A 26512-nucleotide genomic window follows, 5' to 3' on the forward strand; every position below is an offset into this window, starting at 1 on the left:
AGGTAAATCTGCTGGCCACTGTATTTTCACTTGTATAAAACAGTTCCTTCATGCATAAGACGGTTATAAAAATAGAGGGGCTACTGTTAAAGTTGAATCAGGTATATCAGGAAAACAAGTGTGCTACTTGACTGAATAACAATTAGAGATGGCCATATATTTCTCACTTGAAAATCCAATGAGAGTATAAAGCTCTAAAATAGAAATAAATGGAGTTACTCTGTTTACTTCAGTGTGCAGTGCTTCCATGGACTTTATGGCAACTCAAGTGCTCATTAGAAGACATGAGGCCCTGCAGCAGTGAAAATGAATGTTTTGCCAAAATTTTTATTCTTATTTCAAATGATACCTATTCTTAAAAAGGACTCAAATTTGGAGGAATGGCAAAAGGGTATCAATAAATTTGTATGGGCAGGGAAAAGGCCACGAGTTAAATTTAAGATTATGCAGGATATGCGTGAAAGGTGATCTTAAAATGCCCAATTTTAAATTATATTATGAAGCTGCTGCGTTGTCAGCGATAGGTGACTGGATTAGTTTAACACAAGGGAGATTATTAAATCTTGAAGGCCACGACTTGTTATTTGGCTGGCATGCATATTTATTGTATGATAAGAAGGTAGATAATGTGTTTAAGGTGCATATTTTCAGACATGCTTTTTTGAGAGTTTGGAAAAAGTATAGACATAAGTTAAATTACAAGATACCTTTATGGGCAATACCGAAACACGCAATAGAAAACATAAATGTTGGGTTCAAACATGATGTGACTACATATAAGGAAATCCTAAATTTGGAGAGGAACGTATGGTGTTTGAAGCCGTATAATTTTCTACGAGAAGATTGTTCAAACCTGGTTTCAATATGGTCAATTACGGGCCAGGTGGAAAGAAGATCAGAAAATTGGTTTTTCAATGACTGATGAAAATCTGGTAAAGCAAATTAGAAATCAGGGTCCAGCACATATCAAACGGATATATCATGCATTGATAGAAATTGACTCAGAAACAGAACTTGTTAAAGATTGTATGATAAAGTGGGCTCAGAATATTCAAGAAGTTATCACAATGGATACTTGGGAAAAGATCTGGGTGAGGAACGTAAAATTTACGCAAGCTCAAAATTTAAGAGAGTACTTTTATAAAATGTTTTATAGGTGGCATCTAGATCCTAAAAAGCTTGCAAGTATGTATCCGAACTATCAACCTAAATGTTGGAGATGTGGCGAAGATGCAACGTACTTTCATGTACGTGTAAAAAGGTTTTTGGATTAAAATCTGGTGGAATATGCAGAAGATATTTAAGCAAAGGATAAAGTTTTGTCCGCAATTGTTTTTATTGGGCATAATTACGGATACTACTGTTGTGGACACTAAGTTGATGCTGAACTTAATTACGGCAGCAAGACTTTTAGTAGGTCAATATTGGAAGAAGGAGGAACTGCCGACTATAGAAGAATGGACTTTAAAAGTTTCTGACCTGGCGGAAATGGCAAAGATATCGGCTTATTTGAAAGACCATTCGCAACAATGTTATATCACGGAGTGGAAAAAGTGGATTGATTACATCCAGAACAAATATGGGACCAAAAAGTTTCATTTAGCATTTGTATAAGTTTTGATGTGATATTAGTATTGCTTGTAGTCATTTTATACGAGCTAGAGTGTGATAGACTTAATAGCTTATTGTTGTTAGCATATGGTTGTTTATGATTGTTTTTACTTTTATACCTTGTATTTAGCTCTGGGAAGTCGGGGATGGGGAGGGGGGAAGGGGAGGGGGGAGGGTTAGGGAGGGCTAGGAAGGGTTGGGTAGGGGGTGGGGGGAGGGATTGTTAAAGATAAAATGTATTGAAAAACTTTTCAATAAAAAAGAAGACATGAGGCCCTGAATCAAAGGTTATGTCTCTGATTTTAATTTAGCTCACTGCAGCAAAGTATATTTCTTTTCTTTAATGAAGGCACCTTTAGAACCACCCTGTTTCTTGTTCAGCTGACGGAGGTTTTTGGCTGGATTTCATCCATACTATGGCTCAGCTATTGGAGAGATGCAGAGATACTCTACATTCATAAATTATGAGGGCATACCAACTAGCTAAAGAAATGCTAAAGAAAAATGTAAAAAGTAATAATTTTCATCGAAGTTTTTGTGAGCCAAAAAAGCTTACAAGTTTCCAAGTGAGAAGTGTTAGATATCTCCCTGAGTCTCTTATTTTATAATGGTATATTTGTGAATTAAAAAACATGTTACCGTATTAAAATGAAATCATGGTAATAGTAGCTCAATAAATTTCATATACAAAATTGTATAAATGCATTTTGTACATTTTGTACACTCTTCAAGGATATGCTGATCATCGGAAGCTAAAATGTTTCCAAAATGATACTGAACACAGAAATAATTTTGTGTTATAGTTTCACTGGTATCCAGATTGTTGGGGGCAATAAGCTGACTTTGTAATAATGCCGCTGGGGGGGGGGCGAAAGCCCTAATAAGCAGGCATATACATAGAATGAAGGCTATTGCTAAGCACATTGATTTGTGCTTTAGATTGTAAGCCTCCCTGAGTCTTCGGAGAAGGGCGGGATACAAATGGGATTTTAAAAAAAATAAGACAACAAAAGCACATTTTATTTTATTGCAGTAATATGTGGGAGGGGAGGAATTACAGGAAGGTTGAAAACAACCCTGGCAGGAAAAAAACAAAAAAACAAAAAACGAAATAAAGTGTGGATTTACACCATATGGAAGTGATGCTTTGTTTGGAATTCAGAAAACATATGCCTCCTGTAGACTCTCTTTCATAGTTCAGGAGAACTGAAAACCTGATACATGATTTTTGCCAGGTTCAGATGAGCAACAAAAACTGCTATTTCTAAATTGAGGGATATAAAATGAATGCCTCTGTATAAAAGTATATGTTTTAGTTCAGATTAATGTTTATTGACTTATTATAAATCATTTCTTCTTTACTCTCCCAAGAGTGGTATATTCAGCTAACAAATATAGCATATTAGGAAAGCTATTTGAGAGAAAAAGCTGAAATCACCCCTGGCCCTGAGACCCAAGAAAGAGTAGTGTGGTAACTACCACATTAAACTAAGCTAGGATTCTCAGTGGCCGGCCAGTACAGCAGAAGAAACCTTCATAAGGCAGTTGAGAAACAAGTAGAAGAGGCAGATTTGCATCATATTTGTGAAGATTATCACCTGTTTTACTTGAAGCCAGTGCAAATTTAAAAGCCAACACCTAAAAGTGGAGAGAAATTTGGTAGAAAGTTAGGAAAGGAAATGTTCTAATCAATCCCATTTGTCTCCTCACAATTCCATTTACCCCTTCATTTTTAATTCAGTAAAAATCCATTTTTCTAAAGTGACATGCGGTAGATATTAAGATCCAAGTAAGGTATGTTAAAAAAATGGATAAATAGAAATGTGTCACACACAGTAATTGTATCAACACCTCACTGCCACATCAAACTGGGTTGTGCAGCAGTTTCAATTAGAAGGCAAAATGGTGTTCAGAGTGTTCAGCTGCAAAAAGTAGGTCTGCCTGCAAATGCTTCAAGCAATGATGCCTTTTACTGTAATGGCATACAGCTGTCCTCCTATCCTGTTGCATGATCCTAGGAAAAATATAATTGTGATTTAAGGAGTTGCAGGCACGTACTCTGGCTTGTGTTCCTGTATGCTCTAAAGCATCTTTCTGCTTCCAGACTGAAAGCACCTCACAACACTTAACAATGCAATTCTGATCCTTCAATAGCAAAGGCTGTGTCGTTTCGGTGAATGGGACAACCTGTAGGGAGTATACCAAAGCAGAAGCTCCTCAGTAAATCGTAAAAGGTGAAAAGCTCACTAAAATATTATCAAAATAAGAAACGCTGCTTGTCAAAATTCACTCATTTACCATTCAGGCTTCGTGCTATAAAAATGAATAAAATTGACATTTACCAAACAAAAGCTCAAATAGTTTATAATCTTTTCCGCAACATGGTCAGGACTGTGTTCATATTCCCAAAATTATCAAGATTAAGAACATGTTATTTTCAGAATGTTTTCTAATGTCCAAGACACTAGAAATAATGCCTAGCATACAATTAAACCCTTTATTAATTGAATCTAATAAATCTAGAACAAGCATTCTACTACAGAGCATTCAAGTGTACACGCTGATCATCTTGTATGCAATTTACACTATTCAAGGGAAGAGCAAATCCATAGACAAGGATCCATAAACCACGGGTTGGCAACCTGCGGCTCTGGAGCTGCATGTGGCTCTTTCAGCCTTCTCCTGTGGCTCCCTGTCGTCCTCCGCCATTTGCAGAGAGACCCAGAGGCACTTGCACTTCCCCCCCGTGTAAAAAAGAGTGGCCTCACGCTGTTCTCCGACAAACTGACAAGCTTATTGGGTGGGGCTCCTGCGTTTGCTGCCTCTCCACAGGAAGCAGGAAACAGCAGAAAGCAGCAGCTCTCAAGGGCAGGAGAGCCAGCCCAATAAGAATGTGTGTCACCTTGTTGGAGAACAGCCTGAAGCCAGCTTGTCAGGTGAGCAGATTGGAGAGAGGGAGGGGGGGAGGAAGGGAAGGAAAAAGAGAGAGAGATGATGCACAGCAGCCTCTATTTCTTTTTAATTAAAATCTTCAATCAAGCTCCCCCCATGCACGCACGTGTTTTGCGGCTCCCAGTGTTTTTTTTCCACTGGGAAATGGGTCCAACTGGCTCTTTGAGTGTTTGAGGTTGCCAACCCCTGTTCTAAACAAATGCTGGAGAGCTTTATGGGCATTTCAGAAAAAAAATCAGTGGGTTGGATTTGGAAGTCTTGTTTTTGCCAGGTAAAAATCCATGGAACGAGTTACAGGAACTTGTTACGTCACGACTGATTTCAGTGGGATTGAAATACCGTTAACTTCATTTCGATCTAATCCAGTCCCAGCACATACAAGGAAATGTCAGTTTGGGAATATGATTTTATTCTATTCTGAGAATCTCGTGACTTGAAGTAAAAGAAAACAAAGCCCTGACACAATGTAATACCTTTCAGAAAAAACAAAACAAAAATGTCTTAATGTTTACTGAACATATATTTAGTGGAACTATATAATCAATGATTTTGATCAACCGAACAATGATTAAAGAAGTTTATAATCTTTGTGATAATGAAATTATTTGGGTGTCACTGTATTTGAAGGTACTAATCAATATACGATAGAGTTTAGTATATAATTCAAATAAAAATATAGATAGTATATTTAATATTTTCAACAGTTTAAAAGCTGCAGTAATTTAACTGATAAAAATATGGACTTAAGTGTTTTGCACATTCCTCAATTCAAGTATTATTTTTTTGAAGTAGTGAGTATAACAGGTAATAGCACCACTTTTACTGATACAGAGTAGGATTCTATATTTCACAATCTCCACGCATACCAGCAGTTCTTTCATCAAGATTACACAGAAAACAATAAAATAATTTATATGAATAAAAAATTAAATCAATACTAGTCTTAACATAAACACTCATTAAATAACCCCATGATTATCATTTTAATTTTTACACCAAATCAAGTACAAAATGAAAAATTATTTTTAAAAAGTGATAACTTGATTTTGTAATTTTTCCTTTCCTAATATTCAAACTTGATATAAGGAGTATCCATAAGCATAGAAACCGTTGTGATTTTCCATTCTTTCTTAAAGAGGTATAACATTTTAAAATTGGAGTTTTGAAATATTTAAAAATTAATTTCCAAATGGCAGATTAAAGGTCCCTATTGAAAATGGCCTTAAAGAAGTTAATTACTATTTAAAATTAATTAAAAATTAAACACCAATTTATTTCCACTGATGAATATTATATTTAGATGATATATTATTAGATCAACTCTTAATAATTTGTAGTTCCTTGTGATCCAGTTTAGGTAGGTGGTAACTGAAAAAAACCAGCAAGAAATCTAAGCTACATAAAGGCATACTAAAATGGAGTTATAAAATATCTTTTTCCGCCATATGCATTTGTTTCAGTAGGGCTTTTAAGAGACTCTCATTTGATTATCACTTCCTACTTCTTACCCATTTCCTGTATGTGTAAACACATATGAAAGAAAAGATGTATTGATCAGTTGCCCTAGTGCTAAACCAATTGACCTCTCAAGCTACTTCAAAATAACTGAAGTTGCCATCTTTGGAAACTTAAATGATTACTTTTTTGCTTTCTTGGCTTTTTTCAATATGTCACACTTTTTTCTATTTGGACGTCTGCATCTTTCATCAATGCTTGGTATACATTCATAATGCCAAACTTCATCCATCTTTTCAACAGGATAAACAGCTTCAACATAATGGCGGATGAGTCTCAGTCTGACAGGATCAAGCTGCTTTTTGTTACAAGCCCCTGAATGGTTGTATTGCAGTCTGAGGTTATCTGAAGTAAAAAGCTCTGGAAAAAGTCTTACTAAGAGTCTGGCAGCAAAGTTACCAACTGAAAGACTTTGTTGTACTATCTCTCTTACCTCTTTATCAGACAGCAAATATAGAGAAGGCACAGAAAAGTCTGGTGGAGGAACAATAAGTTCCTCAAGTGGTATCTTGCAAAAATCTTTGTTGCTTCTTTCTGGAGGCAATGGTGGTCCTTCAAATTCCTCTTTAAATCGTTCTGGGTTTATTGCATAGGTCAGGAATTCTCTCCTCTCGGGTCCCGGCACGTGGACTTTTCGCTGCAATTGGTAGGTGCGTCTCTGTTCAGTATCTCTCCGACGACATCTTTCATCCAGTTTCCCAACGAATTCCAGTGTCCATACTCTATCATTCTTCGCTCTTGGATACAGCATTTGCACATAGTGTCGAATCAATTTAATTCTAATAGGATCAAGTTGTTTTTTGCCTAGTGAGCCACTGCAATTGTATTGCTTCCTTAAGTTTTCAGGAGTAAACAATTCAGGAAATAAGTGAACTAGCAACCGAGAAGCAAAATTACCTATAGATAAGCTACTTTCATATATATTCTTAAGCTGCTCCTTACTTAACAGATAATCTGAGACAGGAACATCAAAATCAGGGGAAGGGATATCAAGTTTATCAAAATCTATGGGCACAAGCCAAATCTTTTTTGATCTTCTACCTGGTCTTTCATATTCAAAATTATCTTCTACTTTTATAACTGACACATCATCAGGCAAACTTGAAGAATCATAGCAGTCATCTCTTATCTGTTCATTCTCACTGTCATCCATATACATGCTTTCCAGTTCATCATTTATTCGCTGAACACAATGCTGTAACCAAGCCTTTCTCTCCTGCATAGCAGGAAAGTAAATCTCTGTGTATCTGCGGATTACCTGAAGTCGCTGAGGATCAAGTTCTTGTTTTCCACACTCTCCGTAACAGCTGTATCTTTCAGCCAACTTTCTGTGATCAAAGAGTTCTGGAAACAATCTGTGTAGCAAAAATACACAAAATTCTCCAGGAGAAGATGCTTCATCTAAAAATTCATTTATATCCTGGGCATCAAATACCCATTCTGAGGCAACAGAAGTATTTCTATCAATAGGTAGAACTTCTTCATCATCCTTATCATTTATATGATCAGACTCATAAAAACTGGAGGATTGTATATCTGATTGACCATTTTCCATATCTCTCTGAGCCCAAAAACTATTGAAAAAGTCATTGACCTGAGGCAAACATTCTGCTTGCCAAACAGCAGGATTTTTCACAGATGGATAACAGACTTCCACATAATTTCGGATGAGCTGCAGATGAAGTGATTCAAGTTTCTTTTTATTAAGATAACCACACGTGGTGCAGGCCTTACTTAATTCATCCTCACTAAAAAGTTCTGGAAAAAGTTGCACAAGTAATCGGCAAGCTAGATCACCACCTGATGTACTTTGATCCATAATCTGTTTGAGTTCTGAGGCAGTCAGCTGATACTCAGGAGGTGGCTTGAATTCTGCAACAGCATCTATTGGACTGACATGTTTCTTAATTCTACTGACTTCTAGTGATAGCAGATCTACTTTGCTATGCAGTTGAGTCATGTTAGAATTTAATGTATTCAGTGTATAAAACATTTTTTGTATTAAAGAATAGATATTTGAATCGGATTCGGCAGTAATATTGCTTGATTCTCTTTTCCGCTGCTCATTCAAAGTCCTAAGATTGGAGGGACTGCTAGGATTAATCTTTTCAAATAACTCAAAGGTGGTAAACTGTTCTGTTCCTGGCAAAGTCTTCTTCTCTGTAATTTTGTGAGAGATCCCATAAAGAGGTTTCTTATATGAAGGCATAACTGTGTTATTCAATGTTTCTTCACAAATCCATGTTAGACTGGAATTTTTGCTCTTGCTTGGCTGTTCAACATCTTCCTGAGTAGGCAATCCATCTCTACATCTCAAGTTTGAGGTCTGATCCTTTCAATAAACAAACAGGTCATTAGTTTATAATACTTTTGAATAAGTTCTTAACTTGTCCTTAAGGAACAAGTAATACATTGTCCGAATTTAAACAAGGCATTGATTTAATCTAATTTGTCATAAGGTCAGTTGTAGATTAGGTTAGTTGAACTTAGTTCTCTAAAAGTCAGTAACATGCCATTAAATCATAAATTATTATATCTATTGACTAAGTGCAACTAAATTAATCTTAATTTAACTAGCATTAACCAAACATTAGAATATTATTTTAGCAGTCATTTGTTACAGCTTACGATTTAGATCAGAAAATAATCCTGAATGTAAATTGATATTCAAAATATAAAACAAAATAAATTACTTGACAGAATAACAAAAGAAGCCTATATTAAAATCCCATGTAATATTGCTTCTCTATCTTGTCAACCTAGGATTGCCAGCTACAGGTAAAACAGATTCCCAAGAAATTTTCCTCCAATAAATATATCTAGGAGACACTTGCATATCTGTCCATAAATGCACGCTTGTTTACACTTGCTGATCTGAGGTAGTAGTTCAAAAACTATAAGGGCCAAGGAAAAAAATTGATATAAATACCATTAATACTTATGAATTCAATGAAATGTCCACAAAATATTAGAACTGACAATGAAAATATTGAAGTGATAGATAACTACTGTCTTTTAGGATCAATCATCTTCAACAGAAAAAAGACTGTCACTGATAAGATCATCTGGAGCAGGAGGTAGGCAGCGCAAACAGCGCAAGAGTTCAGGCATCCAATCTCTGCAAGAGGATCGGTACCCAAACCTGTGTGACATTATGGCACCCAGGAGCTTCCATCGACTCTCCTGTCCCTGAAAAGCAGGAACCGCGGCATAGAGGAGACAGACCTTTTCAAGGTAAGTCAGTCCAGTGAAGGCAAGAAGGGAGGGGAAGCATGAGGTATGTTATTGGGTTGGGGAGGTCTTGGGGGCCCGTTCCATCACTAGGTCCTCCATTGCGTTCCCCACCCTGAGATATCTCATGTGCACTTAACGAGCCCCGGGTGCCTTAACGAGCAGGGAGCGATCTTCTTCAAGGTACGAGATTCACTCCCATGAATTTTCAAGTTACGAATGGAATGGGCAGGCTCCATGACATTTGTAACTCGAGGGCTACCTGTATTCAGTAAGGACTTCCATCCTATAATTTGCATTAGTCCTTACATTTCAAATTCATTTTCAAAACATTCTAATTCACCAATGTTGGGGGAGGGAGAAGGAGCCCTTACCTGGCCCTAAGTTATCTTCCCTTAAATTTGTCTAAATATGCTACAGGTTGCAAAACAGGATACCTTGGCTTACTGCAGGTGCTTCAAGTTAATAATCACAGTCCATCTGCTTTTCCTTTCCAGCCTGATCCTTATAATTTTCTCCTTTCCTCTCAATCCTTCCTCCTTTCTTATTAATTATAAATCCCTCTGCAGGGTAATGATATGAGCTTTGTGGTCTCTAGACTTATTATAACCCAAAGTATGAAAAATTAGGGCCAAAGATTACGGCCAAAGTGACCTCTGTTTAAGGCTACCCACGAGCTCATTGGCAATTCTGAGCTATTCATTCTTTCTAGGCCTAACCTTCTCCAAAGGAAAAATGCTCTGTTAAATTTAAGTGGTCCTAATAGATTTGACTTTAAATATTTTTAGAACTTTTATATGTTTAACAATGTTTAAGGTTATTTTAATATTCAAAATTCTAATATTATCTTGATTGTGATTTAATTATTGGAAGTCATCCTGAGCATTGTGAGATAATAGGAAAAAGTATAGGTAAAGGTAAAGGTTCCCCCGCACATGCATGCTAGTCGTTTCCGACTCTAGGGGCCGGTGCTCATCTCCGTTTCAAAGCCGAAGAGCCAGCGCTTGTCCGAGGATGTCTCCGTGTTCATGTGGCCGGCATGACTAGACGCCAAAGGCGCACGGAACGCTGTTACCTTCCCACCACAGTGGTCCCTATTTTTCTACTTGCATTTTTACGTGCTTTCGAACTGCTAGGTTGGCAGAAGCTGGGACGAGTAACAGGCGCTCACTCTGCTACACAGCACTCGGGATTTGACCCGCCAAACTGCCGACCTTCCGATCGACAAGCTCAGCATCCTAACCCACTGAGTCACCGCGTCCCTTAAGGAAAAAGTATACATCTAAATAAATTATGGTTGTATAAAACATTCAAAAGAATCACATCATAAAATATATACACAGAAGCAAAGCATTTTTTTCTCCGAAGCATTAAAACCGCTCAATCCTCTGAAAGGCTTGTCACAGCTGATTCAAAGGTTTTCCTCAGTACCTGTGGAAATGTTGCTTGAATACACCTATTATTGTCATCTTCATCATCATCTTTTTATTTTGAAGAAAAGGGATTTATAATGAAGGCTACTGCTAAGCTTGTAAGCCACCCTGAGTCTTCGGAGAAGGGCGGGATATAAATGTAATAAAAATAAAATAAATAAATAATGCTCCCATGTACAATTTTACATACAACTACTGTGTAAGGTGGTTGGGCTGAGAGTGAGTACCTGACTCAAAATCACCCAGTTGGCTTTTACATCTAAGAGAGGACTAGAACTCACATCTCCTAGTCCAATACCATAACTAGTCCAATACCATAACTACTATACCAGTCTAGCATACATGCAGAATCAATTGAAAAAGCCATCAAAGCAGCAACATCAAGCCTTCTTTAGAGAACTATTTAATTGTTCAAGGAGAAACATGCTAACATGTTTCCCAAAGTGCTCATTTTAAACAATCTGTCCCTCCCGTATATAAGACTCATTTGCTTGGATCCTAATATCAGCAGCAGAAAAAAATGTAACTTATTTTGAATCTGCTCTTTCAGAGTACTTTGTTTCACCCAACATCTGCAAGGCTAGGTTTTCTGCTGGAACAGAGAATATAAATGTAAGAATTCAGAAAATTATTTCCTTTATTTATTTCCTTTAACCTTTGGCATCCCCCATTCAATATAATGATTTTGACAAAGTCCTTCAATGAGTCTTCAAATCTAAGCCATTATGTACGATATAACAACTGAATGATTATGATATCCAAATTGGTATCTATTTTTAAATAACTTCTGGTAAAGGAAATACAGGAAATGTCAAAGAAGCTGCGAATGGGCATAATGTATTAATGAAGACATCAAAATAATGCAAAATGCTTATATAAATTTGTACCTGATACACTTTATTTCTTGAATTTCTCCATCTACCATTAGTCATAATTCATACTAATATTTTGTATTTTTTGTGTGTCTTCACTAATTCAGTACACAACACATTTTTGTCTCACAACATCAATATCAAATTGTAAAATGCAGAACATAAAAATATATGTGAATGTACACACTTTAAAATCTGATCTTATTTATTTATTAACCTAATGCTTATTCAAATACTGCAAAGGCAAACGTGCACTTAATATTCTATCTTAAAAAGACAAGGAAATAAGTATTATTGTCCCAGAAAGAATAGCTGAAATATTCCCATTTATTTTCATTGACCCAAGATTGTATATATATCAAGGCTCAGATTATATTCAGAATAAATATGGGACTAAAAAGTTCCATTTAGCTTATGAGTAGATTTTAGAGGGATATTGTTATTGATCTTAGTGTTGGTACTTTGTATGTATTTATGTTAAAGGGGAGTTAAAGCACATTATGAATTTGGTTTATTTATTTATTTATTTTATTTTATTACATTTATATACCGCCCTTTCCCGAAGGACTCAGGGCGGTTTACAGGGTGATTAAAAAACCAAAATACAAAAGTTAAAAGCAAATTTAAAAAAAATTATATTTGTCCCTGCATAAATAAAACCCCAGTTAAAATAAGATTAATCCTTAGCCTGGGCCAGAGAGCTCGAAGAGCCAGGTCTTCAGGCCCCGGCGGAATGAACGGAGATAGGGGGCAGTCCTCAGCTCCACTGGCAGCTGGTTCCAAAGGGCAGGGTTAATTGTATATTATGCATAATTTTTATTTAGAATATGGTTATTATAACTATAATCCTGTATTTAGCTCTGGGAAGTGGGGGGGGGAAGTGGGCGGGTTTGGGGTGGGGGGGATTTGGGGATATATTGTAAAACATTGTTTTTGTAAAACTCTTTAATAAAAAATTTTTTATAAGAGCTATGATTGATATTTGAAGAGCAGTTGCACAAAACAATGTTAGATACTTTCTTAAACTCTGTATATTGATAAAACCTGTTTATTCTAATTTCAGCCATAATTATGTATGGAATAAATACTCAAATATATTTTTGTGCTTTGTATTTTGTCATCTGAGATAGTGGCTGCTAGAGAATTTCCTTAGTTCATCTCCCCTTGCTGGATAAATTCTCTTCCAATCAAAGAAAGCAAATTAATGACAATTTGGCATAATGCAATCTTACACTAGCATTACCTGCTTTGGAACTTGATAAAACCCTTGCTGAACTAAAGCAGAGGATATGGGATCTAAATATCCAAAATGACAAAGCTGAAGTCTCCCATTCCTTTTACAGCATAATCCTCCTCCTTGGTCTGTCTCTATACATTTCTGTAACATCTTATGTGTTCCATGTAGTAGACTACTTACTTTGGCCTGAATTGGGGTTCTATCTATTAGGGCAACAACAAAAAGCTGAACTTGTGTGTGTTCAGACTCAAAGGTACAATCTATCTCACATGCGCTATTAAAATACCCATTGTAGACTCAATGGTCAGCAGGTTTAATACTTCCAATTGTTAATAATTTTCATTGCTATCTGACCAGGACAGTTGTTACTGTTCTCCGGGTCAGAAACTTCTAAGAAGGTTGCAAAATTCTTATAAATAACTATAGCAGTTAGAAACCATCAGGTTCCTTCCTCATGCTATTAATTGTTAGCTAGGTAATTAGGATTCTTTTGCAATTTAAATTTCTGTTTTGTAGGTAATGAATTGTACCTTATTGTGTTTGGTCTTAGATTGTAAATAAAATTTCAATTTGTGCCATTTTGCATATATTTTTGAAATATTTCTTCTGTGATATTTTGATCTGAAGTGCTTTTTTGGAAACATTTTACTTACAAAACACAATATTTATATGAACAAACAATACTTGAATTCGAATACTCAGCTACAAATTATTCAAATATTATTTAAAATATGGATAGACAGACATATAAGTGCAGCTTTTCATTTTAAATTATATGGGAGTAATGCACATTAAGGGGAAAGGGGAAATATTAAGGGGAAATATTGAAATATTTTAGGTATATTACTTTAAAAATTTTAATTATGTAGATTTTGTTTTGAATGTTTTGCATTAAAAGGCAAATGCAAAAAAAGTAGTCTTGGTCAACTTGAGCTGTGGACAGTAAATGGCTGACATTGGCTGGACTGAAAAACTAAGCAGTTTAATCAAGATCACGTGAAGTGTTAATAGCACTTTACAATGCCTTGGTAAGGCCACACTTGGAATACTGCATCCAGTTTTGGTCACCACGATGTAAAAAAGATGTTGAGACTCTAGAAAGAGTACAGAGAAGAGCAACAAAGATGATTAGGGGACTGGAGGCTGAAACATATAAGGAACGGTTGCTGGAATTGGGTATATCTAGTTTAAAGAAGAGAAAGATGAGGGGTGACATGATAGCAGTGTTCCAATATCTCAGAGGCCACCACAAAGAAGAGGGAGTCAAGCTATTCTCCAAAGCGCTTGAAGGCAGGACAAGAAACAACGGATGGAAACCATCCAAAGAGAGAAGCAACCTAGAACTAAGGAAAAATTTCCTGACAGTTAGAACAATTAATCAGTGGAACAACCTGCCTCCAGAATCTGTGAATGCTCCAACATTGGAAGTCTTTAAGAAGAGACCAGACAGCCATTTGTCTGAAATGGTATGGGGTTTCCTGCCAGAGTAGGGGGCTGGACTAGATGACCTCCAAGGTCCCTTTCATCATCATCATCATCATCACTATTATTTAGTTCTTGGATGTGATACTATCAGGGAATTCTAAGTCTCAGAATTAATCTAAATAATTTTTTCAAGAACACAAAGCTGCAAGAGGAAAAGGAGACTGATGAAAATCATTGTCAGAACTTTATTTATGAAAGATTCCTCTTGGAGCAAATTTAAAACATAATGTAAGGTCATGTAATGTAACATAATTAATGTAGCGTAACATACACATAACATAATATGTTTTTCCTTTCAGAAACTAAGCCTAAGCTTTCACCTATGAAACATCTCTAATATTATTGTTGCACTTAACCAAAATGCATCTGTTAGTTTTGTTAGTACAAATGTTAAAAGATACACTATTTTAGATGAAATCTAGAATGCCTAAATTAATCAGTAAGGATTCTAATGACAAAAATATGAAGAAACTGACATTTTAAATAAATTACTGGTTTGAATATACAAAATCTGCTTTAATATAGTACACTTCATGTAAATAAATGTTATCTAATAATAGTTTAAAATCTCTGTTTTGAATCTTGTCGTTTGAACTTTTGAATATACTATTTATACGTTACTTCCATAATGCAAGATCTGAACTTCACACCAAAAATTATTTCAATCTGGACAAATATATTTCACTGTTGATTTAAATGTATATTTATCAATAATCCCAGAAGGATAAAACAGTAAATTTAAGATGCTCTAAATAGCTCTATGTAAAAAGTTACCTCTTGTGTAATGCCTCTTTTTTTCACACTTGGCACAATTTCTTTGTGGTTCCCTGAACCATCAAAGCAAAATGAGGTTCGTTTTCGCTTGTTGATGTCTTGTAGGCAAGTTATTAAACCATCCAGTGAATTTTTTTCAGGTCTTGAAATCACAGAGCAGTCTAGTGCTTCATCTTCTTTATCAGTTTCTCCTTTCATATTATTTTTAATACCTATAATTTAAAGAAAAAGAGTAACAAAGGTATCACAGATAGGAAATTCATAAGCTACTGATTCCAGGCCCATGTTTTCATATGCTATATAGTGGATATAAGAAAATATAATGGATGGTGTTGGGGTAAGATCAGCTTACTTAGATTTCCATGTCTTTGCTTTTTTGCCTTTAATTTTTTTTGGCTTTTCTGCATTTTGTATTATGTTGCTTATCCTGAAGAGAATAGCATGAAAATATTGTATACACTCATACATGCACTGGATATAAAAAGTCTACACACCCTGGTTAAAATGCCAGATTTTTAAGATGCAAAATAACCAGACCAAGATAAATAACTTCAGAATTTTTTCCCTAATGTAACATATAAGCTGTACAATTCGACTGAAAAACAATCTGAAATCTTTTTTTTCAGGGGAAATAATAAAAATGTGCAATAACATATTTGCACAAGTGTGCACATCCTCTTATAAGTAGGGATGTTGCTGTGTTCAGAATTAGCCCATCACATGCAGACTGATGGCAAATAGTAGTCAGTACACACCTGCCATCAATTAAAGTTATTCTGATCAAGCCCATATAAAAGTTCAGCTGTTTTATGTAAGCTGTACTATACAATTGAAAGACAAACTGAAATATTTTAGGGGCGGGAATAAAAATAAAAACCCTTAAAATAATGTGGTTGCACAGGTGTGTACTCCCTTCAACTAATACTTTAAAGCATCTTTTGATTTTATGACAGCATTCAGTCTTTTGGGTAGTAGCCTATCGGCATGGCACATCTTGCCTTTGGGATCTTTGTCTGCTCTTCCTTGCAAAAGCGCTCCAAATCATCTGTATGGGGACAACTTGGCACAGGTGACCAGGGGGAGAGCCAGGCACGCAGGCAGGTGTGCAGAGCAACAGTGTCTTCCCATTTTCAAACACCTCTGCCACCACTGCACTGAGCTCCAGGCCGTTCAGAGTTTAGGCCAGTGCAGTGGCGGTGGGGTGTGTGTGTGTGTGTGTGAAAATAGGATGCCTGGCTGCCACCACCTCCCCACTGCTCACTCCACCCACCGCAGCCACACCTGAATGGTCCAAACATCACCACCACTGCTGAACAACCCAAACTCCAAACAGCTCAGAGCCTGGCATGGCAGCAGCAGTGGGGTGTATAAAAATGGGATGCACCTGGCCGTTGCCTCCCCACCTGTCCCAGCCACCTCCAAACAGCCTAAAATCCAAACAGCTAGGAGCTTGGAATGGCAGTGGCAGCAGCAGCAACAGCAGTAGCAGCAGTGGTGAGGGTGTGAAAATGGGAAATCCTTGTCTTCCACAGCTCTGCGTTTCGCCTACCTGCTCGCTTGCCTGGCTCTCCCTCCAGTGGGAAGCTCCTGGCCGCCACTGCCACTATGTGCTCTGCCCACCCACTCACTCATTTGCCTGGCTCTCCGGCCACCTGTGGCAAGTTGTGCCTGTGGTGAACTGACCATGTTGAGTTGTCCTGTGGATATTTGGCAGCAGTGAGTTGGCAGAGGCAACTTGGCAGTGGCAATCTGACAATGAGTTGTCCCATTCCAGGAGGAGTCACATCCACTAGCCTTGCCCTACCAGCCTGCATAATCACATTCGGATCTTGGACCTCCAGGGTTTGCTTCATCTGAAGCCTGAAACAATAAAAATGTCTGATTTTTGCCAAAAAATGTTTGATTTTTTGCCAAAAAAAATGAGTGCATCCAAAATGTTTTAGTAGAACGTCTGGAATGTGAATTTAGTTCCAAGTTTGAAACAAAATATATAGTATTTTCAATTTCATGCAGATCCCATACTATAGAGAAGGCTATGAATTAATTATGGTATACTATATAGCCTCAACTTGTCTGAAAAACAACTAGGAGGCCTATTCCTTCTTTTCAAACCCTATCCTTTCCTCTAGGCCCTGACTGCCCCCTCCCCAGCTTCAGGGAGCTCCCATCCATATTCAATATATTGTGCTAATAATAATGGAAAAGGCAGGGATCACTGGTGGAAAAGGAAAAAAAATCTAACATTTCAACTTCAAAAATTGCAAGCTTCCTCTAAAACTACTCCCACACCAGCTACAATCAGGCTTTAAATCACTTTCCTATGACCAAGATTAAAATGAATATGCAAATACTAATTATGAATTCAGTTTCTTGCTTATAAATGTATGCTAGAAGTTATATGTCTATAGTAAGATGGTGTTGCCATCTGAAATATGGTTTTACCTATGTGGGGTCATGACCTTCCACAAACGCTTGTCTGGACTCACTTTGACACTCAGATGGAAAACATTTTTTACATTTGCCATCAGGCATATTTCATATTGCTAATATGGGAGATTAGAATGATCAAGATTTTGCCAAGGAACCAATTAACCTTCCAATCATAATTTTGCCAATACTTTCCCACAATAAAAGTATTTGGTTATCATCTATTTTATTTAGAACTGAACATGCATAAAATCTCCATGTACAAAATATGTTAGAAAAAGGTACAAAATGTACAAAATATGTTAGAAAAATAAAAAACATTAATAGGAGTCAAAAAATAACATTTATACATTAAAATGCCCAATTCATTTGTTACAATACTTATATCGAAATAAATATTGGCTTTGGATACATAAATATTATAATTTGATAATAAAATATATTTAAAAAGCAGTACCGTCAGTATTATCTTCATCATCAAACAATTCAGCTGAATTCATATTCTGTTCCTCTACATTATTAGAACAAGAAAAAAAATAGAAGATGAAACATAAGCACAATATAATCCATGACCCAAATGTAGCATTTCTGGTGCATAGGTAATATGTACATCAAGTTGTAGGCCATACTTAAGTTTTAGGCAACAATGCATATATTGTAATTTTATACAAGGGCAACATTTACTTCTGTTGTTTGGTAGACTAGCATAAAATATATTGGCTGAGTCATGAATTAATATTATTAAGAATGTAAAGAATTACAATAGTATCAGATTTCATCAAAGCTGTATGAAACAAGCATGTTGGTTCTTTAAGAGACTAGCAACACAGATCATCCTAATCTAAGGAAAATACATTAATTATATATGTATTCATGACAGACTTGGATCCAACTCAGTCTTCCTGTGAATGAGACTTCTTCCATTAAAGTCATTTCAGTTAAATCAATTTTCCACAATAGAAGTTAGTGGGGTGGGGGGAAGATATCTTCTCTCTTTTTTCCTGTCCTACTTCTCATTTCATTACAAGAGTATCAAGCTTTTTAGAGTAGCTTTTAAATAAAGACAAAGGAGATTTGCAGCAATTATTTCCATAAAAAGAATTCTGCATTCAAGAAACTAACATTGGATTGGAAATCTTAGGGATAAATTTGATCTATTAAATTCCTTTGCAACAATTAGTTCATTGTCAGAAAAAGAATGATCTTATGTGCATTCTAATTACTTAGGCTGCCATCCTATGGATCCTACCTATTGAGATAATTTTTTTTCAATATCAGAAAGAAACAAAACAAGTGTGCAATAGAAATAGTCTGTGGCTAGGCACCTTCCAATTTTCTGGAACTGCTTTAAGTGCATTCTTTTTCCTTTATTACAATATAAAATAACATCCCTTTATGTGTGTTTTAAATAAACAGTGAGGGAAACAGTTGCAAATATCCCCTTCTTTTTTCCTAGTAAGGAAAATCATATGTCTGATATCAAATAATCAATGGGAAGTCTTTGCCTATTCAATGACTATGAGCTTATTGTGTATGAAGGTATACATATTTGTCATTGCTTTGACACTAAATAAGCATTTTCCAAATTTATTCCAATAGAGGGGAACAGTCAGTTGAAATGGCACCAGGATTTGACATCTGTTAATGGAAATAGGCTAAAACAGAGTCCTATGTGACATAATATAGACCAGGTAGTTTATCTAAATGCACACCCATTTGGCTGTTAAACCAATTTTTCAGAACTCTCAACTGTTTTCCTCTACAAAATAATTATTTTTTAAAAAAAAAGTTAGGTTCATTCATGAATGATTCCTTGTCTTTCTCAAGCTTTATTTAGGTGATCAGGCTTCCATTCATGAGAAAGAAAAGTGTATGGTGTGCACAAAGAATCTGTGTTTTCCCTCCTGGTCTACACACACATACACTGTTCCAGTCCATTTTTATTCTTCAATTTCACCTATTCAGTTGAATGGTCTTGAAGGGAGATTTTAGGTACATTGATTATAGCACCAATGTACAAAACAGCAAAATGGTAATTAAAACTATGATTTTAGAAAGTTACAAATGAATAAGGAACCAGATCAACTTGAAATAATATTTTGGAATTAATTATGAAAAATACTTCCTATGGAAACATTCTTTTCCTTTGAATTTTAAAAAAAACATATAGTAATCCTCACTTAGTGATGGGTCATATTATGACCATTTGAAGTTATGGCGGCCATGGAATGGGTGCTTTTTGGTCCATTAAGATCATGCTAATCCCCTACCATCAAATGACTACATGTCAGCCAGTCAACTTTATGACCAGTCACAGTATTCCAATCATGTGGCTGTGATTCATGATGGATTTTTGCAGGGTTCTGGCAAAAAATGCCCATGAATGGGCATGCTTAACAAATGTAGTGTTTGCTTAACAACTAAAGCATTCACTTAACAACCAAAGTGTTTGCTTAACAGCTGCAAAAAATGATGGAAAATTACTTCTGATTATGGGAGTGTCTAGATTTATGACTACAATTACTTATGACAGTAATTCAGGCTCAATTACTGTCATAAGTCAAGGACTACCTGTAATAAAGTAAGGCTTTAAAAATTGAACACTAGAGGGAACTAGAAAGATCTAAAGATTACAATTAAAGGAGAAGAACACTTAAATTCAACTTACAGTTACAGAATGAAGCAAAATATCTTAAGACTGGACATACTGAAGGATATTTTTAAACAAGTGACCCAAAAGTTAATTTTAATAGTGTCTGCATCTATAGATAGACTGTGTCTAAAAGATGTTATGGAAGAGGAACAAGTTCTACTTGACAAGATCAAGACTAAGTTTAAAGTGGATTTTAATATAACAGCTATCACAGTGACATGGAAAAATATATTATATTAGATACACAAAAGAAATCAGCGGATGTCTTTACACACACTTACACACACACACACACACACACACACACACACACACCCAAAAGACTGGCCTGGATAATTTTCCTATACTGGATTTACAAAAGAGGCTTGTTAAAGTTTTGAAGAATTTTGTGAAAAGGGACAAAGAAAAATGAAAAGAAATCAAATTCTAGGTCATTTGAGCAGACTAGAGTATGATTTACTAGAAAAAAATATATAAAGTTGGTTTATTTGATCAAGGCTATTACAGGTAATCCTTGATTTATGATAATTGACCCTAAAATTTATGTTGCTAAATGAGAGAGTTATGTGATTTTTGCCTCATTTTGCGACCTTTGTTGCCACTGTTGTTAAGGGAATAACTGCATCTGTTAAGTTAGCAAAATGGTTGTAAAGTGAATTTGGCTTCCCATTGACTTTGCTTATTAGAATGTCGCAAGAGGTCAACACATGACCCTGGGGCACTGGAACCATCATAAATATGAGCTACTGTAGTTCCCAAGCATCTGAATTTTGATCATGTGACCATGGAGATGCTGGAGCAGTCATGTGAAAAACAGTCATAAGTCAATTTTTCAGTGCCTTTGTAACTTCAGTCACTAAACAAATGGTTGTAAGCCAACAAAAGTCCATGAAAGTTATCATAGATAGCAACATACTCCCATGTAACACCTCTACTCCGCGAGCTGCATTGGCTTCCGGTTGCCCTCCGGGTGAGATTCAAGGTGCTGGTGATGACCTATAAAGCCCTAAATGGCTTGGGTCCGGGATATCTGAGGGAACACCTGCTGCCGGCATCAAGTTCCCTTCGTCCAGTGCGCTCACACAGGGAGGGTCTTCTCAGGGTGCCGCCGGTAAAGGACTGCCGGCGGATGACACCCAGGGGGAGGGCCTTCTCTGTGGGTGCGCCTGCCCTCTGGAACCAGCTGCCCGTGGAGCTTAGGACTGCCCCTGACCTTTGTTCATTCCGCCGGGACCTGAAGACCTGGCTCTTTGAGCTCTCTGGCCCAGGCTGAGAATTTTTAACTGGTTTTTTTTATTTTTTAGGGATAATGTAATCTTTTTTTAATTGTTTTTAACTTTTGTATTGGTTTGGTTTTAAATACCCTGTAAACTGCCCTGAGTCCTTCGGGAAAGGGCAGTATATAAATCTAATAAAATAAATAAAAATAAACATATTTATACAAGTAGTACTCGGCAACAGTGAGAACTGGACACGGAACCACTGATTGGTTCAAAATTGGGAAAGGAGTCCGGCAAGGCTGTATACTGTCGCCCTGCCTGTTTAACTTATATGCAGAGCACATCATGAGAAAGGCAGGGCTAGATGAATCGAAAGTTGGAATTAAGATTGCCAGGAGAAATATCAACAACATAAGTTATGCAGATGATACCACTCTAATGGCAGAAAGTGAAGAAGAACTAAAGAGCCTCTTGTTGCGGGTGAAGAAGGAGAGTGCAAAAGTTGGGTTGAAACTTAACATTAACCAAGATCATGGTATCCGGCCCTCTCAATTCCTGGCAAATAGATGGGGAAGAAATGGAGGTAGTGACAGATTTTATTTTCCTGGGCTCCAAGATCACTGCAGATGGGGACTGTAGCCAAGAAATTAAAAGACACTTGCTCCTTGGGCGGAAAGCCATGACAAATCCAGACAGCACACTAAAAAGCAGAGACATCACCCTGTCAACAAAAGTGCGTATAGTCAAGGCTACGGTCTTCCCAGTTGCAATATATGGCTGTGAAAGTTGGACCATAAGAAAGGCTGAGCGCCAAAGAATTGAGGCCTTTGAACTATGGTGCTGGAGAAGACTCCTGCGAGTCCCTTGGACTGTAAGGCGATCAAAGTGGTCAGTCCTAGAGGAGATCAACCCTGACTGCTCTTTAGAAGGCCAGATCCTGAAGTTGAAACTCAAATACTTTGGCCACCTAATGAGAAGGAAGGACTCACTGGAGAAGAGCCTAATGCTGGGAAAGATTGAGGGCAAGAGAAGAAGGGGACGACAGAGAATGAGGTGGCTGGATGGGGTCACTGAAGCAGTAGGCGTGAGCTTAAATGGACTCCAGAAGATGGTAGAGGACAGGAAGGCCTGGAGGAATGTTGTCCATGGGGTCATGATGGGTCGGACACGACTTCGCAACTAACAACAACATAGCAGAATATAGGAGACAGCTACACTTTGGGTGGGTTTATCCTCTTTTATTGTTATACATTATTTCATTAATGAACATATTAGAATATATGTTCAAAAATTTCAGTTGCCCATTTCCAACAAACCATAGCCAATTACCCTATCTTCCATAGAAACATCACTTTAAAAACATGTGAATTCAAAGAGTACAACCATTTCAGAGTTACTGAAGCAGTAGGCGTGAGCTTAAAGGAACTCCAGAAGATGGTAGAGGACAGGAAGGCCTGTAGGAATGTTGTCCATGGGGTCGCGATGGATAGGACACGACTTCGCAACTAACAACAAAAATATTATAAATTGCTAAAACTCTTTGATAAACTTGTACAGCAAGCAATTATGCCTGCAATCCTATTTATGCTTACATTGATATAGATGCTGATATAGATGCTGTCATTTATAAAGAAGCCTATCATTAGCCAGTTTGCATTACCCAAAATCTCTTCTATATTCTTATACTGTCACTGTTGCTACAATATACTACTACTACAGAACTATAACTTACTTTTAGAATAATAAAGATAAGTATAAATAATAAAGTATGAGAGGACAAGAAGGAAAAACCCAACTGTCTTAGGTATTACTTGCCCTGCCACTCCAGTTACCATACCACTGGCATTTACCTGAATAGGGGATGCTTATGAACATTAGCTGCTACAATAAAGGAATTCCCAAGTAGCTTGAGTCTCTTAGGTGTGTAGCCCACAGAATTAAAAACATCATTCTCTCCACTAGTGATAATGATAGCTACTGTGTGCCTATCTGATCACCAAATGAAATGGCAATTGCAAGGAGTCACATTCACTTGCTTAGTCTATCCCTGCACAACAAAAGCAAGCAAATGAAGATACTTTTTTTGCCATATGAAATTTTTATGGCTTCCTAAGGAATTAAAATGTGTCCTACTCCTTGGAAAAGCTAATGAAGATCCCTCTTGGGAAGCCTCAAGCAACAACTCTTTTCTTCATCTTGTCATGTAAATCTAATCTCAGCCACAGCTAAAAAGCTTGCACCTGTTGAGCCGATAGTAAAAAGAATTCAGAACAGCAAGACTGATTAGGGGCAATTAACTAAAGGGGCAAATTGTTTGCCTATGTGCCACATGAAGTGTGGCATCTGAAAGTGGGTACAGGATACTCAACCCTCATTACTCTGTTCTGCCCTCAAGACAATGCACAGATGCTTCAGCAACTTGGAGGCTATGGGTCACCAACTAAGCTTGTTCATTCATTTTTCTGTTCTCTGGAGCAGGGCTTTTCAACCAGTGGTACGGGTACCACCTGTGGTATATTGGCACCTGGCAGGTGGTACGCGACCATCCTAGAAAAGTGGTAGTGGGGAAGGGGAATGAGCTGAACCGGTGGCAGCACCGCACAAGCCTGAGCGAGAGATGGCTGGAGCTGCAGGGCTGTCAGGGCTCAGCGGAAGCGCTAGGATCAGTGCCAGGCTCCAGCTGGAGCTCTGTGCTAATCCTGGTGCTTCTGCTGAGCCCAGAAGCAGCACCGATCAGCTGGAATGTTGCAGCATCTCCAGGGCCTTGTGATTTACATTCAGATGCTTGGCAACTGGTTCATATATATGACGGTTCCAGGGTCATGCGAAGTCACCAAAACCTGCTGCAACCACCCAGCAGATGGGGGGGGGATAAAAACCAAACACCCCCACCCCACCCCAGTTGCGAATCCTCAACAGAAATGCTCACAATAATGAAAACCTCGGACAGGAGGAAGAGCGCCACTGGGTGGGCAGGCAGGCAGGCAGGTGTCTTGCTCGGCTGTGGCTTGGGGGGCACTTTTTTCAGTGCCATTGTAACTTCAGTCACTAAGTGAACTGTTGTAAGTTGAGGACTACCTGTACTTCATCACTTTTTTTCCTTTTTGGGGGGGGTGGGTCATCACGTTTTTGACACACTGCTAGGCGACTGGTGGTACTCGGATGTTGCCATATCCTAAAAGCGGTACAATGGGTGAAAAAGTTGAAAAGCCCTGCTCTGGAGTCAGCAGCATCTCAAATTGACCCCACTGCTTCCAACCCTCCCTCCCAAGTCCCTATTTTTGCCAGCAGCACCATCTGCTGTATCCTTTCAGCAGGTTCTCCGTTATTGGATAGAACAGGCCCATTTGTCATAAAAGTTAGCCTCCAAGTCATGCCTCTGCTTGCTCCTCTGAGCTCCATGTCTACCTGGCTAGGCTCTCTACGCTTCTTCTTCTTCTTCTGTCTGTGGCCAAATCGACCATGGTGACTAAACCCAGCACTAATCCCGAAAGAACCATCTAGGTTAGGAAATGGCCCAGTAAGATAAACTAAACTAGGAGCCTTGGTGGAGCAGTGGGCTAATGCCTCTTTAAGTAACACCAGCTGCCTGCAATTAGTGCAGGTTCGAGTCCCACCAGGCTCAAGGTTGACTCAGCCTTCCGAGGTAGGTAAAATGAGGACCCAGATTGTTGGGGGCAATAAGCTGACTTTGTAAAAATGCCGCTGGGGGGGGGGGCGAAAGCCCTAATAAGCAGGCATATGCATAGAATGAAGGCTATTGCTAAGCACATCGATTTGTGCTTTAGATTGCAAGCCACCCTGAGTCTTCGGAGGAGAAGGGCGGGGATAAAAATGGGATTAAAATAAAAAATAAAACTAAGCCAGGGGCGCGAAGACGATTCAGCACCCGCTCCCTTAACACGATTGCGAGACAGCAATTCGGGTCACGTGGCTATTCTTCCCTCCCTCCCTCCCTCCCCCCCCCGCCCCCCGCCCATACCAAATGGCCGACGACGAGGGGGACTTATTTCCCTCTCCCTCGCAACTTGGGACCGGCAAGGAGAGAAACTTTTAAAAACTTAAAATCGGCGACAGCGCTGCGGTCAGCAGAAGCAGCCCCGGTGCCAACCCCAACCCCAGGCCCCGCGAGCGATGGCAAAAAAGAGGATTCCCGTTGCCAGCCGGGGAGGAGTTTCTAGGCAACGGGAACGGCGGAGGTGGGACTTGAAGCGACTGGAGAGAGGCGGCGGACCGGGGCCACGGCCGGGCTGGCTCGCTCGCTCGCTCCCCGCCCGCTGAAGCGCCTTTTCAAACCAGCCCTCCTAGCAAGCGGCGCCTCTCCTTCCCCGTCGCTGCGGCAGCTGCCACAAGGCTTTTCCCCCTCCCGCTCCCCCGCCATTCCGCCGTAGCCCCCTCTGTGGGCAGCTGGAAGCCAAGCGAGAGGAGGGGAAAAAAACTAGCCTTTCCTTCCGCCCGCCCTCCCTCCCGCTGACCGGCGGCGGTGGTGTCGCCCGGGCTGCTCGGCCACGCCGGTCGGAGAGCTCAGCCATGGCTCCCCCAGCCTCTCTGCGCCAGGCAGCAGGGCAAGACCGCCCCGACGCGCCTCTCTCTCCGACCCGCGGAGCGAGTCGTCCCGACAGCTCGCCGCAAATGAATAAGGCGCGGTGGCCGCCTCGGGGCCCGAGCCGAGAAAGTTGGGAGAGGGAATGGGGGGGCTTACCTGGCTCCGTCTTAGGCACTGTGGAAAAAAAAGAAAAAAAAAAGGAGGGTGGGGACACCTGGCTTCTCGGTCTCGGGTGGGTTTGTGTTTGGTTTGGTTTTTCTGAAAAGGAAAAAAAGAAAGAAAAAAAAGAACGGCCGTGTCTGGTTCTCTCCTCCCCCCCCCCGGCTTTCCCTCCCCCTTGGCGCTTTGTGTGTGCGCGTGTGTGTGTGTGTGTGTGGGGAGAAAGAGTGTGTGAGTGCGCGCGTGTATCTTGCGTGCGAGAGGGTCCGCGCGCTCCGCTCTCGCGTGACGTGACGGGACCGTGTGTCATTTCCGCACAAGGACACTGGGCCCCGAGGAACTGCTGCGGCCACCCGGGACACAGAATGTGCAGGGGAGGGAAGGGAGGGGAAGGGGA

The 26512-nt window shown here is 38.8% G+C and overlaps 1 protein-coding gene across 2 annotated transcripts; it reads right to left on the reverse strand.

Annotated features, from left to right (window-relative positions):
• Positions 1 to 4729: 4729 nt before the first annotated feature.
• On the reverse strand, positions 4730 to 26512 carry BEND3 (BEN domain containing 3). Of its 2 annotated transcripts, XM_083379634.1 has the most exons (4): positions 26113 to 26512; positions 17995 to 18048; positions 15111 to 15322; positions 4730 to 8410 (listed from the first exon to the last, which is right to left on the reverse strand). In XM_083379634.1, the coding sequence occupies exons 1-4, from the start codon at positions 26423 to 26425 to the stop codon at positions 6200 to 6202; spliced, it is 2790 nt and encodes a 929-aa protein (XP_083235760.1). In that variant the 5' UTR covers positions 26426 to 26512; the 3' UTR covers positions 4730 to 6199. The 2 variants fall into 2 exon arrangements, with proteins under 2 accessions (XP_083235760.1, XP_083235761.1); XM_083379635.1 differs by lacking the exon at positions 26113 to 26512.

The sequence above is a fragment of the Vipera ursinii genome (assembly GCF_947247035.1).
Source record: "Vipera ursinii genome assembly, chromosome: 1".
NCBI lineage: Eukaryota > Metazoa > Chordata > Lepidosauria > Squamata > Viperidae > Vipera > Vipera ursinii.